The 17,967-nt window shown below is 40.6% G+C and overlaps 1 protein-coding gene across 11 annotated transcripts in view; it reads left to right on the top strand.

The window, feature by feature from the left end:
- Positions 1-17,967, top strand: part of CSNK1G1 (casein kinase 1 gamma 1) — a 224,109-nt gene that overhangs the window by 161,459 nt on the left and 44,683 nt on the right. For 10 of the 11 annotated variants that reach the window (XM_077939568.1, XM_077939566.1, XM_028851034.2 and 7 more), the window contains 2 exons: positions 13,164-13,315; positions 15,756-15,990. The exons of the other annotated variant lie outside the window; for it this stretch is intronic. In XM_077939568.1, the coding sequence (XP_077795694.1) occupies positions 13,217-13,315; positions 15,756-15,990 (334 nt within the window). In that variant the 5' untranslated portion in view covers positions 13,164-13,216. The remainder of the gene's footprint in view (positions 1-13,163; positions 13,316-15,755; positions 15,991-17,967) is intronic. 11 annotated transcript variants of the gene reach the window in all.

Raw genomic sequence — 17,967 nt, 5'->3', positions numbered from 1 at the left:
AATACAAAAATTAGCCAGGCATGGTGGCGCATGCCTGTAATCCCAGCTACTCCAGAGGCTGAGACATGAGAATCGCTTGAACCCGGAAGGCGGAAGTTGCAGTGAGCCGAGATCACACCACTGCACTCCAGCCTGGGCCAGAGAGTGAGACTCTGTCTAAAAAAAAAAAAAAAAGATACATTTACAAACATGCCCAAAAGTGCAGGCATAAGGATTTTTTTTTTTTTTTTTTTTTGTAGTATTGCATGCCTATTTGTCTAGATGCTTTTATTTGCAAAGAGTAGAATCCCAGTTCAAGCTCACTTGAGAGAGGGAGAGGAGAATTTCTTGGCTCACAGAACTGAGAAGTCAAAAGCATTCTCACTTTAAGCCATCTGGATACAGGACTAATAATGTCCTTGGTCCATAGGTATGTGATACATTTACCTCTCTTTTTTTCTCACCTCTTCTTTCTCTGCATTAGCTTCATTCTCAAATAGGCTTTCTCCATGTGCTGGTCCCTGGCAACTCCAGGCTGAACTGCTTTCAGTTTAGCAATCAGGGAGAGAGACAGAAGGAGAAAGAGTACTCCTCCTTCTCTCTAGTTCCACAAAAGTCCTAGAGTTGACTCTTGTTACATGAGAGACATGGCACTCATTCCTGAGCCAGTTTTCCTAGGCAGGCAGATAGAGTATTCTGATTAACTGAGCTTGTTGCATCCTCGGGATGGCGATGGGAAATGGGTTGGGCCCACTTTAACCACATGAAGTAACACTGGGGAAATGGTGCTTCCCTATTTTAAGAGTAAGGTGGTGTTATCAGAAGGAACAAAAGGATGCAGACCAGGCAAAAGCAATAGCTGTTCACTATAATATATATTTCTAATTAACACATGGAAATAGCATAAATGCCCATCAGTAGGGGGAAAGTTAAAGATATGATACATGGTGGAATACTATTATACTATTATACTGCTATTAATATGTAGCTATTAAAATGAATAAGGTAGGTCCATATGTTGATAAGAAAAAGTATCCACTCTGTAGTATTTTTCTTTTTCTTCTTTTTTTTTGAGACAGAGTCACTCTGTCACCCAGGCTGGCATACAGTGGTGTCATAGCTCACTGCAACCACTGCCTCTGAAGCTCAAGTGATCCTCTCGTCTTAGCCTCCCAAGTAGCTGGGACCACAGACATGCACCACCACACCTGACTAATTTTTTATAGTTGTGGTAGAGACAGGGGTTTCACCATGTTGCCTAGGCTGATGTTGAACTTCTGAGCACAAGCAATCCACCTGCCTTGGCCTCCCAGAGTGTTGGGATTATGGGCATGAGCCACCATGTCTGGCCCACACTATAGTATTAAATTAAAAATGAAGTTTCAGTACACTATTCTTAATCATGTGCCTTTGTGGTTATGAATACTTTTTCTTTTTCTTTTCTTTTTGAGATGGAGTCTTGCTCTGTTGCCAGGCTGGAGTGCAGTGGCACGATCTCAGCTCACTGTAACCTCCGCCTCCTGGGTTAAAGTTATTCGCCTGCCTCAGCCTCCCAAGTAATTGGGCATACAGGCGTGCGCCACCATGCCCAGCTGATTTTTTGTATTTTAGTAAAGACGGGGTTTCACCAGGATGGTGTCGATCTCCTGACCTTGTGATCCACCTTCCTTGGCCTCCCAAAGTGCTGGGATTACAGACGTGAGCCACTGTGCCTGGCTGTGAATACCTTTTCTTTATATGCTTTTTACTGCTTTTGGTTTGCTGTTATGTTTGATTGTCTAAAAATGGGTAATATAGATATCCATGCTATATCTGTCTATTTATCACTTTTATAATTTAAAAAAGTAATGCCCCAGGTGACTCCTGTTCCACACCAGGGATTGGAATTGACAAGGCTTGAGAACCGCAGACAGGTGGACAGGAAAGGTGAAAAGATAGTGTTTGTGGAGCTGATTTTAAAATAATGGGAGAGAGGGCAAGAACATTTCTTAAAAATAAGGGAAGCCAAAGGGATGGGTAGGACAAATCAAGCTGCCTGTGGAGCATAGTGGGGGATTTATATACTGGAAAGGTGATAAAGAACTGCTGGAAAAAAATAAAATGTTAACCAAAAGGGCAGAACATGCGGTTTGGAAGAGTTGGGTTGGGGAGCATGGAGAATAATTTTGGCAACAACATAGATGAAAAAGAACATTAGAGTAAGAGAATGCAGATATCTTAGTGTAGAGAAGAGAATAGTGAATCTGGAATTGAGAGATTTGGTTGTATTATTTGGGAACCTAGGAAAGTTCACACAATATTTCTTGGGGGTTTTATTTCATCTGTAAAATGGGGTCTTTAGTACTTGCCCTGTTTTTCCTCACAGGATGACCGTGAGATTCAAGTGTGGTAGGAAAAGGCTACTTAGGTGAAGAAAAGACTGTGTATTTCCAAGTTAAACAGGACCAAAATAAAGAATTTGTTTACAAATTGAGAGGGAGAAAATAAGGATAGGAAGAAGTTACTGGACTTCCTTTCATATTAGATGATTTAGATGACTAATTTTTTTGGTCATTTAATCTGTTTGGATGGGCAGGTGCTGTTTTGAGAGAGGAGAAGACATTTGTTTGTGTGTAGTTTTCAGTGCTGTTAACTGAAATAAGTAATTCTGCATAGTTGCTTTCCTACATATGGGAACAGCAAGATAAACTGTAGATAACCATTTATAGTCATCATGGAAGATTTAAAATACACGGAAGTCAATGTAGAAATGTTGCAACTCTGAATTTACTTGGAGTATTCATACTTGTGGCTTGTGCAACAGAACTGTCTTTTAAAAGTATTCCCATGAAAGGTAAGCAAGAACTCAGAAAAATCAATTGTGTTAGTATTCCCTGCACATTTTAAATCCAATGAATTTGCTTTGCTCTGTATGTATTGTGTGTATTTCAGCATTTTGAGGAAAGCATTAGGCATTCCAAATGGAAAACTCAAGTGCCATCGCATTGAGTTGTAGTTATTAATTTACTTAGTACTTATTTTAACCATATCTACCATATGCTTGGACCAGTGCTAGGTGCTGACATACAAAAAAATTAACACACAGTAGTTGCTGCTTTCAAATAGCCTACCGTTAGTAGGGAACACAGACACATGGATAAAGAAAGTGTAATGGGAGCGGGACAGGATTGTCAGGAAAGGGATAACTATACTTTGCGTAACCTTGTTTTTTCCTTTTCATTCCTTTTAGATGCTTGCTGGAACCTTCTTGACTTTTTAGTTGTTAATTGTTCAGGTGTGTTTTAAGAAGAATCAGGTGTCTTTTCTTAAGTTTTGAGGCAGAGTTTGAAATTCAATAGATATTCCATCTTTGTGTTTTAAATGGCAGAACTACAGTACTAAGGAAGGTGAAAAAATGGCAAATACTGGGTTTTTTAATCTCATGAATTTACCGAGTAAAGTTAGTGTGTTAGTAACTCAGAGTTCGTTCGTTTGTTCTTTTCTTTTCTTTTCTTTTTTCTTTTCTTTTCTTTTCTTTTCTTCTCTTTTCTTTCCTTCTCTTTTCTTTCTTTCTTTCTTTTTTTTTTTTTTTTGACAGTCTTGTTCTGTTGCCAGGCTGGAGTGCAATGGTGTGATCTTGGCTCACTGCAACCTCCACCTCCTGGGTTCAAGCGATTCCCCTGCCTCAGCCTCCCTAGTCTGGGACTACAGGCGTGCACCACCACACCCAGCTAATTTTTTGTATTTTAGTAGAGACGGGGTTTCTCCATGTTGGCCAAGATGGTCTTGATCTCCTGACCTCATGATCCACCCACCTTGGCCTCCCAAAGTGCTGGGATTACAGGCATGAGCCACTGCACCCAGCCGAGTTAGTCTTTTTGGAAAGAGAAAGGACTTTACTCCTTTGCTCCCACCCCACCTCCAATACACAACACACTTTTACCTGTTTTTATCTTGGGCCAGGCACAGTGACTTACGTGCCCAGCACTTTGGGTGGCCAAGGTGTTACCAGATGGAAAGTCTTGACTGTGAGTTGTCAAACTTCTTGGTGCCTTGAGCAAAGAATTGAACAATGGAAGGCGAAGGCATAGATTTATTGAAGTGAAAGTACACTCCACAGAGTGGGAGTAGGCTTGAGCTTGTGGCTCAAGAGCCCTGGTAGTAATGTTCCTTGAGGTTTTTATTGATTTAAAAGAGTATGGTAGGTCAGGCGCGGTGACTCACGCCTGTAATCCCAGCACTTCAGGAGGCCGAGGCAGGTGGATCACCTGAGGTCAGGAGTTTGAGATCAGCCTGGGCAACATGGTGAAACCCCAACTCTACTAACAATACAAAAATTACCTGGGTGTGGTGTTAGGCACCTGTAATCCCAGCTACTTGGGAGACTGAGGCAGGAGAATCACTTGAACCCAGGAGGCAGAGGTTGCAGTGAGCCAAGATCACACCATTGCACTCCATCCTGGGCAACAAGAGTGAAACTCTGACTCAACAACAACAAAAGAGCATGGTAACACGCCTAAGTACCTTTAGAGGCTTCTCATAGGTTATGCCCTATGGAAATGAAGGATTTTGCCCCAGACCAGTCAGAAGCAAGATTCTTCCCAGGACCAATCAGAGGCATCTCACCTATGGCATATATGCAGATGAAGGTCCCAGAATGGACCCAAACCAGACATTCCCATTCCTGGCACAGGGGAGGGGAAGTTTGGAGAGGGATGAGCCTTTGGCCCCTTATGACTTGGTTGTGGACAGGTGGGGTTTTTGTCTTAGTCCATTCCAAGAAAGCAGCCATAGGTAGGCCTTAGGTTTACTGTTTTCAGACCCTATTCTCCTGCCTCAGAGGCATGCGGACCACTTGAGGCCAGGAGTTTGAGACCAGACTGGCTAACGTGGTGAAACCCCAGGTCTACTAAAAATGCAAAAATTAGCCAGGCATGGTGGCGCATGCCTGTAATCCCAGCTACTCGGGTGGCTGAGGCAAGAGAATCACTTGAACCCAGGAGGTAGAGGTTGCAGTGACCCAAAATTGCACCACTGTACTCTGGCCTGGGCTACAGAGCAAGATTCTGTCTCCAAAAAATAAAATAAAATAAAAATGTGTGTAGAGGAAATCTGTCCTGTCTTGGGCTTTCTTTTCTGACTCCTTTTGAGTAAATAAAATGTTAAGCCTGCTTTAAGGCTCAAGGCCTTCATAATTATGTGTATGTAATAGAGACACTGTTAAAGCTCAATGTCTGTGGCTCAGACATGTGAAATTATTCCTCTTCTTTTGCCTTTCCTCACTGCCCCTTCCCCTGCCATACAAATTTAAGTTCGTGCTAGCAGCAGCCTATGTTTGGCAGTATTCCAGTTCCCAGGAGGCGTTTAAACAAGATGATTGTAAAACATTTTTCATTATAGGACAAAGTAATCCTGTTTTCTTAATTCTGGGCCTAGCTGTTTTTGTTATTAAACCAGCATTTTGAGTAAATTCATATGTTTAACTGGTTCATGTTGCAAAGAGACATTTTTCAGAGCCAGGGACATGAGAGGGATTGTTCTTTTTTAAAAAAGAAATACTACGTGTTGTCTCCTATCTTTGTAATAATGCATTGTTTTTATGGATTTATTCTCTGAGTTTTAAAGGCTATGCTTCCATTTTTCCCTTTCACTGCTTACAATGGAATATCATCTCGTTTATCTGCCTATTTCTGATTTCTTGCTAAGGGTACATGTTTAAGATTATTTTCTTTAATGATAATTGCCCATGTATTATTATAATAATTGCCTGATCCCTCAGAAACATTACAGAGCATTTAGTAGTTGTGCTAGAAACTATTACCATTGATGGGGCCGAGAAGATAATTAATTTAATTTGGGAAAAAAATTATTCTATTTTCTTTAAACATTAAATAATAAACTATATAAACAAAGCAAAAGAATGGACTTGCCAAGGTCATTGTCCTTCAAAGTTAGGTAATTTAGTTTTTAAAAAAGAATGAAAGACTAATTATTAGGGTAGACTAATAATAGGATCAAATTACCAAAACCTTTGAGGTGGTTCTATTTCAGTTCTCAACCTGATGTGCCTTTTATAATATCTCTACTTAGAGTAGTTACTGTTCATAATGTGTTACGGATTGTTTTCAGATAACAGCTTGGATTATAAAAGAAGCCATTATCCTTGATTTCGTATATTTAACTCAAGTTAAACTTAGTACAGACTGATAATTAGCTCTAGTGTTCTACATTCATTCCCTATTCTGTGCAGCTTGGTATATGTGTGAGCCATATGTCCGGCAGGGTTTATAACATCATGTTATTGATGATGGAAAGGCTGTTTCATAGTACTGAGGAAAATATACAAGATAACATATGTACTATATATATATAACCTTGCAGTTTTGGTTTATAAGAGATTTAACCTGTAGTTAAAGGAAATATAATGAAATCTATTGGAAATCCTTCAGAAAAGGAAAATTCAGTAGTCACTTCTTTAGTTTCCAGGTTTCTGTGCAGTTTACCAATTTAGGAGGGGGAGACCTCATTAGCGCATTATTCCCAGAGCAGATGAGAGATTATAAAACTATTAATACTTTAGTTTCCAATATACCATTGATCAAAGAATCCAGCACATATCTTGCCCGAGTCTCCCATTTCCTTTCCATTCCCTCATAATTATTTATAGAAAGTATCTTTTTACTGCATGTGTACCTTATGTTGCACTTAAGGATCTGCCCTTCTCCCCAGTCTCATTAAAGGATTTCATAGCATAATGTTGATTAATTAAAAATGTCTTAAGCAGTGGATTAGAGATAGCTCTGCGAAAGAAGAATGAAATATACAGGATTTTTTTTTTTTTTCATTTAAATGCAGCCCAGCTGATAAACCATTACTGTGTGGTAATCTCTGATCAAAGAGACAGACTTTCCTAGTGTGCCTGTGTTTGTCTTTTACCACCAGCACAGACCACTTTATGGGCAGTCATGCGAAGAAACAGGCTCAGAGTAGAACTTGCATGGGGAGCTTTCTGTACAGATAGTTCTAATAAATTACGGCTACATCTCCCAAAGAAACTTTTATGCTCAAAGGTATATTTTCTGTAAGAAAATAACTAAGAAACTTTAAACAGAGAAATCTTTTTAACTTGCCTTAAAATTCTTTCCTTCGAAAGGATTGAGTCCAGTTGTTTTGATCTGAAATAACTTCTGAAAGAGGCCTGTCACTGTATTCTGAATCCTTATGATATCTTAATCATAAAACAAAGCATACCCTTTATTTCTACTCTCTAGATATAGTGTTTTTCAGCTGAGGTTACACATCAGAATCACTTGTGGAGCAATGTTTGCTTCCACTCCTAGAAATTCTGACTCAGTAGGTAGGAGGTGAAGTCACTGCATCTCATTTTGGGTATTTTTTTTTTTTAAGTTTTAAAGATATTTCTGATGGATACACTTCCATTTGAGTTTCACTACCAGCTTATGTTTGAATTGGTGCCACACGTTATTTCATAAAATATGGAGGTGAGTTTCATTCATAGTAGTTCTGTGGCTTTACAGAGAGGAACCCAGAAGGTAGCTAGAAGGAAATCCTGGCCATAATAAGAATTTGGGTTTTGAAAGGAACCAGTCTAAACCCCCTCTTCTTCTTCTTCTTCTTCTTTTTTTTTTTTTTGTTGTTGTTTTTCTTTATTTCTTCTAAAGAAAAAAAAAAAACGGGATACATGTGCAGAACGTGCAGGTTTGTTACATAGGTACACGTGTGCCATGGTGGTTTGCTGCACCTATTGACCCATCCTCTAAGTTCCCTCCCCCTACCCCGCATCCATCAACAGGCCCTGGTATGTGTTGTTCCCCTCTCTGTGTCCACGTGTTCTCAGTGTTCAACTCCCACTTATGAGTGAGAACATGTGGTGTTTGGTTTTCTGTTCCTGTGTTAGTTTGCTGAGGATGATGGCTTCCAGCTTCATCCATGTCCCTGTAAAGGACATGATCTCATTCCTTTTTATGGCTGCATAGTATTCCATGGTATATATGTACCACATTTTCTTTATCCAATCTATCATTGATGCACATTTGGGTTGGTTCCACGTCTTTGATATTGTAAATAGTGCTGCAATAAACATACATGTGCATATCTCTTTATAGTAGAATAATTTATATTCCTTTGGGTATATACTCAGTAATGGGATTGCTGGGTCAAATGGTATTTCTGGTTCTAGATCTTTAAGGAATCACCATACTGTCTTCCACAATGGTTGAACTAATTTACATGCCTACCAACAATGTAAAAGCATTCCTATTTCTCCACAGCCTTGCCAGCATCTGTTGTTTCCTGACTTTTTAATAATCACCATTCTGACTGGCGTTGAGATGGTATCTCATTGTGTAAACCCCTTCTTCTTTACAGATGAATTAGCTAACCTAGAGAGGCTACGGAATGTGCCAGAGTTGAAAGCAGAAGCAAATACTAGATCTAAGACTCTTGAGCTCTTTCTATACTAGTATCTCGGACCTTGATCCTAGACTTGAGCTCTTTCTACACTAGGATTTCGGACCTTGATCCTCCCCTAGAAATGCTTCAAAGCCACTCAGTGGTCTAGAAGTTGCTTTGAGCATCCCAAAGCCTGCCAGTGTGTTGTGAGGTCTCAGGGTACTTAATAAAAGCAATAATGCAGCAAGCAGGAACTCTTAATTCTTCAAAGTTCCTAGGTGGGAGTAATGGGTGACATCATAGTTAGAAATTACAGATATTACTCAGAATCCTTTTGTGACTTTTTTTTTTAGTTTTTGGTAGAGATGAGATTTCACCATGTTGGCCAGGCTGGTCTCCAACTCCTGGCCTCAAGTGATCTGCCCACCTTGGCCTCCCAAAGTGCTGGGATTATAGGCATGAGCCACTGCGCCTGGCCACTGAGTGTATAATTCTAAAAATTCTTTCAAGAGAGATGGCAACTTCTGGCATGGAAACTTCTGGCAAAAGATAATCTAGATTTGATACTAAAGATTATTGAGAACAAGATCAGTTGTCTCATTTAAACTGAACCTTAAGTATTGGCAACAAGTGTAGGAAATTATGCCAATATTATATTTCTAAGCAAGCCTGACTTTTAGCTTTTACTTTAAAAAGAGGATATTATGCCCAGATTTGCAATTTAGCCAACAAATGGAGTAATGTGTTTATTAATTAGGATTAGAGTTGGCTGCTTTTTAAAAATCCAAATACAAGTAGCTCAGTCAAGGTAGAGATTGATTTTTCTTTTTGATAAAAAACATCCAGAGGGAAGAAAAGTCCAACATTGGCATGGTTACTCCACAGCCATCAGGGACTTAGATTCTTCTCTTTTTTGCTCATCTATTCTTGGCACTACTTTACATCCTCAAGATGTTTAGTGATTCTAGATGGCTTCTGGACCTTTAGAAGGTCACATCTTTCACCTTTCATTCTAGCCATCTCTCTTGAAAGAATTTTTAGAATTATACACTCAGTGGCCAGGCGCAGTGGCTCATGCCTATAATCCCAGCACTTTGGGAGGCCAAGGTGGGCAGATCACTTGAGGCCAGGAGTTGGAGACCAGCCTGGCCAACATGGTGAAATCTCATCTCTACCAAAAACTAAAAAAAAAAAAAAAGTAGCCCTAGTCCGTAGTCCCAGCTACTCAGAAGACTGAGGCAAGACTAAAACTAAAAAAAAAAAAAAAAAAATTAGCCAAGTCTGTAGTCCCAGCTACTCAGGAGGCTGAGGCAAGAGAATGGCTTGAACCCAGGAGGCGGAGGTTGCAGTAAGCTGAGATCACGCCGCTGCATTCTGGCCTCAGCAAAAGAGCAAGACTCTGTCTCAAAAAAAAAAAAAAAAAAAAAAAGAAGTTATGTTATTTTAAAAGAAGGGGAGGCTGGGCGTGGTGGCTCACACCTGTAATCCCAGCACTTTGGGAGGCCAAGGCAGGCGGATCACGAAGTCAGGAGATGGAGACTATGCTGGCCAACATGGTGAAATCCCATCTCTACTAAAAATTTAAAAATTAGCTGGATGTGGTGGCATGTGCCTGTCAATCCCAGCTACTTGGGAGACTGAAGCATGAGAATCACTTGAACTCAGGAGGTGAAGGTTGCATTGAGCCGAGATCGTGCCACTGCAGTCCAGCCTGGCAACCGAGCAAGACTCTTGTCTCAAAAAAAAAAAAAAAAGAAAGAAAAGAAAAAAAGAAGGGGAGAGGCATCCTTGTAATCTCACTTTGGGAGGTCAAAGCAGGAGGATCAGTTGAGCCCAGAGATTCAAGACCAGCCTGAACAACATAGTGGGAGCTCATCTCTGGAAAAAATTTAAAAAAACTAGTCCAATGTGGCAGCATGTGCCTGTACTCCAAGCTGTTTGGGAGTCTGAGGCAGGAGGATTTCTTGTCCCAGGAGGTCGAGGCTGCAGTGAGCCATGGTCACACCACTGCCCTCCAGCCTGGGTGACCCAGTGAGACCCTGTCTCAAAAGAAAAAGGAGAGGGAGAGTGTATATGTGGATACTGGGCATGCAAACAGGCACTGCCACAACCTGCTTTGAAGAATATAATATTTATATTAGGAAAATAACATTTTAGTGTCATCGAATCCTTATATAGGACATAAATTTAAAAGATCCCCAAACTGCATTTACCATGTGTCTGATTAATAAAAGCAGTAAATCTCTAGGACAGAGTGTTCTGCTTTGGATGTCTCAGCAGGAGTCATTGGAAACAACTATTGAGTTTTGTGTATTTTTAAAAAACTGAAAAATGACTTTTTCAGAACAACAGGGAAAAAAAGACTCTTTGGGGCCTGGCGTGGTGACTCACGCCTGTAATACCAGTACTTTGGGAGGCCGAGGTGGGTAGATCACCTGAGGTCAGGAGTTTGAGACCAGCCTGGCCAACATGGGGAAACGCTGTCTCTACTAAAAATACAAAAATTAGCTGGGCGTGGCAGTGTGCGCCTGTAATCCCAGCTACTCAGGAGGCTGAGGCAGGAGAATGGCTTGAACTCGGGAGGCGGAGGTTGCAATGAGTCGAGATGGTACAAGTGCATTCCAGCCTGGGCTACAGAGTGAAACTCCATCTCAAAAGAAAAAAAAAAAAAGACACTTCAAATTAAATCGTTTTCTCTTTTGGAGATAGGAAGAATCAAGACAACCACAAAAACAATTGAACAGATATTTGTTGAACTAGCAGGAGTAATGTATATTAGAGGATACAAGCTAGGAATAAACATATTTAAAGAAAATGTTCAAGTTGTTTAGGGCTTAGGCCATGCATGGTAGCTCGCGCCTGTAATCCCAGCACTTTGGGAGGCTGAGGCGGACAGATCACTTGAGGTCGGGAATTCAAGACCAGCCTGGCCAACATGGCGAAACCCTGTCTCTCCAAAAGATACAAAAAAAATTGCTGGACACCATGCCTGTAATCTCAGCTACTTGAGAGACTGAGGCGCGAGAATTGCTTGAACCCAGGAGGCGGAGGTTACAGTGGGCCAAGATTGCGCCACTGCACTCCAGCCTGGGTGACAGAATGAGACTCTGTCTCAAAAAAAAAAAAAAGTTGTTTAGGATTTGATGAATCAAGATAGACTAATACAATATATGAAATAGTTATTAATTCCAAATATGTGAGACCTATCCTTGAGAGAAGTATGTGTTAGATGTACATCTGCCTATATCCCACCCATAGAAATAAAAAGGGAATGGGGCCAGGCACGGTAGCTCATGCCTATAATTCCAGCACTTTGGGAGGCAAAGGAGGGAGGATTGCTTGAGCTTGGGAGTTGTTCAGGACCAACCTGGGTAACATAGTGAGACCCCATCTCTACAAAAAATCAAAAACTTAGTCTGGTGTGGTAGAGCAAGCCTACAGTCCCAGCTGCTACTTGGGAGTCTGAGCTGGGAAGATCGCGTTAGTCTGGGAGGCAGAGTTTGCAGTGAGCTGAGATCTCACCACTGCACTCCAGCCTGGGTGACATTGAGACCTTGTCTCAAGTTAAAACACTTAGAGGAAGAAGCAAACAATAATCTACAACATATACAACTGTAGACCACTATATACATAAATGTGTGAGATGGGAATGTTTCTGCTCTATGAAACCAGATAATTTTTTAAGTGTTCTGTAATCTTTTTTTTTTTTTTTTTTTTTTTGAGATGGAGTCTCACTCTGTCACCCAGGCTGGAGTGCAGTGGCGCCATCTCAGCTCACTGCAACCTCTGCCTCCCAAGTTCAAACGATTCTCCTTCCTCAGCCTCCTGAGTAGCTGGGATTATAGGTGTGTGCCACCACGCCCAGCTAATTTTTGTATTTTCAGTAGAGACAGGGTTTCACCATGTTGGCCAGGCTGGTCTCAAAACTCCTGACCACCTTGGCCTCCCAAGCCACCGCGCCTGGCCTCTGTAATCTTATTTAATATCTACTATTCTCATGGTACCAGTTATATATTTAGTGAATGCCTCATATTTACGATGTACTTTATAAAGGAAATTTATTCACAATTTGCCACTTAGGTGAAAAAGTCTGGATTTTGGCTTCTTAATAGCTATGAATTTCAGATCTGGGGAAAACCCAGCCTTGTGTTTTTTCCCCCTTTTCCTTTCATCAGTACTTATCAGCAACCAAACACTAAGTTTTGGTTAGTTGACTTTTCTCCAGCTGATAGAAAACAAAAAACTATAGAGACTCCCTGTGAAAAGAGGGCCAGTTGTGCTGGCCTGGGGCCAGGCTGCATTCTCTGTGACCTTGCCTTTTCAATCTGAGTTCTCCATAGGGCAACAGTTCCAAATAACCCATGTGGCTATGGCAGTAAGCATAGGGAGTGCTCATGAACCAGCTAATGTAACAAGTTCTGTTAGCTGGCCTTTGAGCTCAGTGAGCCATCCTTTGAGCCTTTTACGATACTGCACTTTCAGGCATCCTTTTGGGAAGATCTAATGGATCAGGGACCATTCTCTATCTTATAGCAGTGGAAATGTTTTTGGCACTGTGGTATTAAATAACTACTCATTTGAACATATTATGCAATGACTTAGCCTTTCCCATCATTATTAGTTCCCATTGAAGCTGTTGTGCTCAATTTAAGTTTCCAATAGGGACTATGAAAGAAAATGGAAATCTCACAAATTGTACCTTTAAAAATATTTTGTTCAGTGCTAATACCGTTATCTCATATTTTGGCTTTTGTGTCTCCCACTATATACCCCCATTTCCCCTCTGCTTTCAGGTGAAGGTCTCCCACAGGTGTATTACTTTGGACCATGTGGGAAATATAATGCCATGGTGCTGGAGCTCCTTGGCCCTAGCTTGGAGGACTTGTTTGATCTCTGTGACCGAACATTTACTTTGAAGACGGTGTTAATGATAGCCATTCAGTTGGTAAGTTGGAATTGCTATTCTGGAAGAGAATAGGCTGGTTCCTCAGCCACATCCTTGTGGGCCTTTGGTGATTTACTAACCATAGCGACACATCAAGAATTAGTACTCACAGGCTTGATGGCATTCTGGGAAGCTGGCTGGGGCAAAAAGGGTAAATTCAGAGAAGTCATATTACATCTGCAATTTGCTCTATTTTAAGACTTTGCACCTTGGAGCAATGCTCTGCCCTTAACTGAAGAGGAAGTATATAATTTAGATTAGGGGAAAAGAGGATGATTAGATAGAGTTGTAAAAATGTGAATAATTTTTTTTATTTTGTTTTGTTTTGTTTTTGGTTTTTGAGACAGGGTCTCTGTCACCCAGGCTAGAGTGCAGTAGCATGATCATAGCTCACTGAAACCTCAAACTCCTAGGCTCAAACGATTCTCCTACCTCAGCCTCTGCAGCAGCTAGAACTGCAGGTGCCATGCCAGCTCATTTTTTTAAAAAATGTTGTGGAGACAGGCTCCCACTATGTTGCCCAGGCTGGTCTAAACTCCTGGTCTCAACTGGTCCTCCCACCTCGGCCTCTCAATGTGCTAGGATTACAGGCATGAACCACTGCACCCAGCCTATTTGTGTGTTTTAAATATAACTGTAAGGTTTTGTCATGTCCTATCTCTCCCTTCAGTGTTGCAACCAAGAAAATATTGACGATATAACCCATTGCACTAACACTCAGATTCACAATTGCGTGACCAGGAATTTGCGGTAGTTCTCTGGCCTCCAGTTCTCTCAGAGACAAATTTCAGCTGAAGAGGCAGCTCTTGTAGCGCCTACCAAACTACACCCCAATACCAGTTTAATAAGCAGTTCCTACAGTTCCTTTGAGAAGTTTGACATAAGCCCTTTGGGGAATGATGCAAATATATCTTCATTTATTTGAAATGGTAATGGTCTCTCCCACTGTCCTATAAAAATTTGGAAATGTGAGATAATTGACTTTGACTTTTGAGCTCCAAATTCAAATATCTGAGCTTCTCTTTCTCTACTAAAAGTTAGTAGAAAAGGGCTGGGCATGGTGGCTCACGCCTGTAATCCCAGCACTTTGGGAGGCCGAGGCGGGCAGATCACGAGGTCAGGAGATTGAGAACCATCCTGTCTAACACGATGAAACCCCATCGCTACTAAAATATAAAAAATTAGTCAGGCATGGTGGCGGGCGCCTGTAGTCCCAGCAACTCGGCGGGCTGAGGCAGAAGAATGGTGTGAACCTGAGAGGCAGAGCTTGCAGTGAGCCGAGATCGCGCCACTGCACTCCAGCCTGGGAGACAGAGTGAGACTCCATCTCCAAAAAAAAAAAGTTACTAGAAAAGCTTAGTAGATAGAAATACTTAATAAAATTTGAAATACTCTTATGATTATTATTTTTTATTATATTTAACTTAACATAAAAACTGTAGCCCTGGCCGGCATGGTGGCTCATGTCTATAATCCCAGGACTTTGGGAGGCTGAGGTGGGAGGATCACTTGAGGCCAGGAGTTTGAGACCAGCCTAGGCAACATAGACCCCATCTCTACAAAAATAATCTTCAAATAAATTTAAAACAACAAGAATGAACTGTTTTGGGGAGGCATGGTGGCTCATGCCTGTAATCCTAGCACTTTGGGAGGCTGAGGAGGACGGATCACCCAAGGTCAGGAGTTTGAGACCAGTGTGGCCAACATGGTGAAACCCTGTCTCTACTAAAAATACAAAAATTAGCCAGGCATGGTGGCACGTGCCTGTAATCCCAGCTACCCGGGAGGCTGAGGCACAAGAATTGCTGGAACCCAGGAGGCTGAGGCTGCACTACACCCTGGGTGACAGAGCAAGACTCCATCTCAAAGAATAATAATAATTATAATAACAACAATAATAATAATGAACTGTTTCCCTGTCTCTGCTGTTAATTAGCTATGTGATGTCAGTCCAGTATTAACTTCTCTGGGCCTCACAACATTGAAAGTTGGGTTGGGTAGTCTTGTCCAACTAAGGATAGGAAGATGTGGGCAGAAGGTGAATGTGGCAGTGGCATTTGTCTCAAAGGTCACCAACAGTTTGATATCGTACCTGGGAATACTTCTTTTCTCTCAAGTGCTTAATTTTCTGAAGTAGCATATAAACAACTAATTTCATTCGTCATTTGCAAATTGTGACATTATGAGGTAAAATTGAGCTATCATTTTAGTTGACCTGTACTCTCTCACTTTCTTTTCCTAGTCTTGATATTTGTTATGTACATATTTATAACAAAATATTTTTTTGTTTACAAGTCAGTGAAGTGACTCTGGGTGATGAAAGGAGATAAATTTTATGTTATTTCAGTAATTAAAACCTTGGTCTCATTAAAGAAAATGTTTTGATGTATTTTCCTGATATACTTCTTTAGAGTATTTCCATCATTTATTTCTCTTTTAGCTTTCTCGAATGGAATATGTACACTCAAAGAACCTCATTTACCGAGATGTCAAGCCAGAGAACTTCCTGATTGGTCGACAAGGCAATAAGAAAGAACATGTTATACACATTATAGACTTTGGACTGGCCAAGGAATACATTGACCCCGAAACCAAAAAACACATACCTTATAGGGAACACAAAAGTTTAACTGGAACTGCAAGATATATGTCTATCAACACGCATCTTGGCAAAGGTGTGTTTTTTTCTGTTCCATGAAAGGGGCAAGTCATTAGAACAGTTTATTATTCCTGTAACACTTATATCGTCATTGTGCATTACAACTTGTGGTTTTTATTGCTTCACAAGGTTAAGTGATTTTTATATATGGGAAGTTGAGATGGTAAGTTAATGACTTTTCAAAGAATCCTATAGACTATGCATAGGTTCTTAATTCTTTACACTGTACTTCCAAATGTTTAGTTTCTGAGCAGTGTGAGTACTTGAATTATTGTAAAAAGAGGATAGCATTTTAGTGAGTTTAGTAATGAATTTGGTATTTACTTATGTATGACTCCATTTATGACAGTCCTGAAAAGGACATCAGGCTGGGTCAGCTGTGGGGAAGAGTGCCTCACTAAAAATGGAGTAGACTTCTGTTCACTGCACGTAGTTCTGCACAGAAGTCTTCAAGGAAGAGCTTCTGTCTTATTCAGTGAAAATATGCTTGGTTTCCCATTAGTTTTGCATTTTACTCAGGATAAACAACTTGCACAAATGTTGTTAAATGCTCTAATCAAGGCAGAAGACCTTACCTGTAAGGAACTATTCCAAGGGGGAGAGTATTTGTCAGAGAAGCCTAAGGAACAGTGGGGGAGACCAAGCAGGCAGAGCCCTGAGCTTTTCTGCTTCAAAAAAAGCCTCCCTTTTTAATGTTTCGTATATTGGGCTTCGATGGAAGACTCTATTTGGAGAAAAGACTCCTAGGTGATTGAAAAAAATGTGTTTGAAAATCAATATTCTAGAGCGTACACAAGCAGAATATTCTCAGATTCCATACTCCTAGACAGAAATAATTATAAAATATTCTTAAATATTAATGAACTACTGCACACTAAGATGTATTTATTTCATTTATTTATTTATTTTTTTTGAGATGGAGTCTCACTCTATCACCCAGGCTGGAGTGCAGTCATGCAATCTCAGCCCACTGCAACCTCTGCCTCCCGGGTTCAAGCAGTTCTCCTCCCTTAGCCTCCCCAGTAGCTGGGATTACAGGCATGCACCACCACGCCTGGCTAATTTTTGTATTTTTAGTAGAGACGGGATTTCACAATGTTAACCAGGATGGTCTTGAACTCCTGACCTCAAGAGATCCATCTGCCTTGACCTCCCAAAGTGCTGGGATTACAGGTGTGAGCCACTGTGCCCAGCATATTTATTTTATTTTTAGAGACAGAATCTCACTCTCACTCAGGCTGCAGTGCAGCAGTGTGATCATAGCTCACTATAACCTCAATCACCTGAGCTGGAGAGATCTTTCTCAGCCTCCTCAGTAGCTAGGGCTATTGGCGCATGCCATCATGTCCAGCTAACTTTTAAATTTTTTTATAGAGACAGAGTCTCACTGTGTTCCCCAGGCTGGTCTCAAACTTCTGGTTTCAAGAGATCCTGTTGCCTCAGCCTCCCAGCGCACTGGGATTATAGATGTGAGCCACCGTGCCTGGCCTGCACTTTAATAAGTATTTTAAAGACTAATGTAATATCTACTAAGTAGCCTCATTGAGTAAACTACAGAAGTTATTCACCTGAGAAATTCAAGTGATAGTGAAGAGTAAAAAATGGCATTACAAAGTAGTATGATACAATTTGATTTGAAATTATGATGTTATCAGGATTTTTTCAGTAACCACATGGAAATCCTCACTTAAATAAATGTAATACTTTAAAATTAGACTAGAAGTCCTCTGGCTCTTATTATCAGCGTTACTGTGGACAAGTTACTTAATCTCACTGAAACTCCTCTGTAAAATGAGGGTAAAGCTTCACAGGGATATTTTAAAGGTTGAATGGATAATATATGTGAAAGCACCATGTCTGACTTAGGTCTCTTGCATAGTGCTTAGCATCCCCTTCTTCCTTCATAATGACAAGTACTTTTCCATTTTACAAGGAAACAAAAACTGTATCTTAAATAATAAACTTATGATTGTGTGGTTTAACTGACAAACTC

The sequence above is a fragment of the Macaca mulatta genome, chromosome 7 (assembly GCF_049350105.2).
Source record: "Macaca mulatta isolate MMU2019108-1 chromosome 7, T2T-MMU8v2.0, whole genome shotgun sequence".
NCBI classification, from domain to species: domain Eukaryota; kingdom Metazoa; phylum Chordata; class Mammalia; order Primates; family Cercopithecidae; genus Macaca; species Macaca mulatta.
The sequence above is the reverse complement of the archived record's forward strand: the minus strand, read 5'-3'. Positions and strand labels throughout refer to the sequence as shown.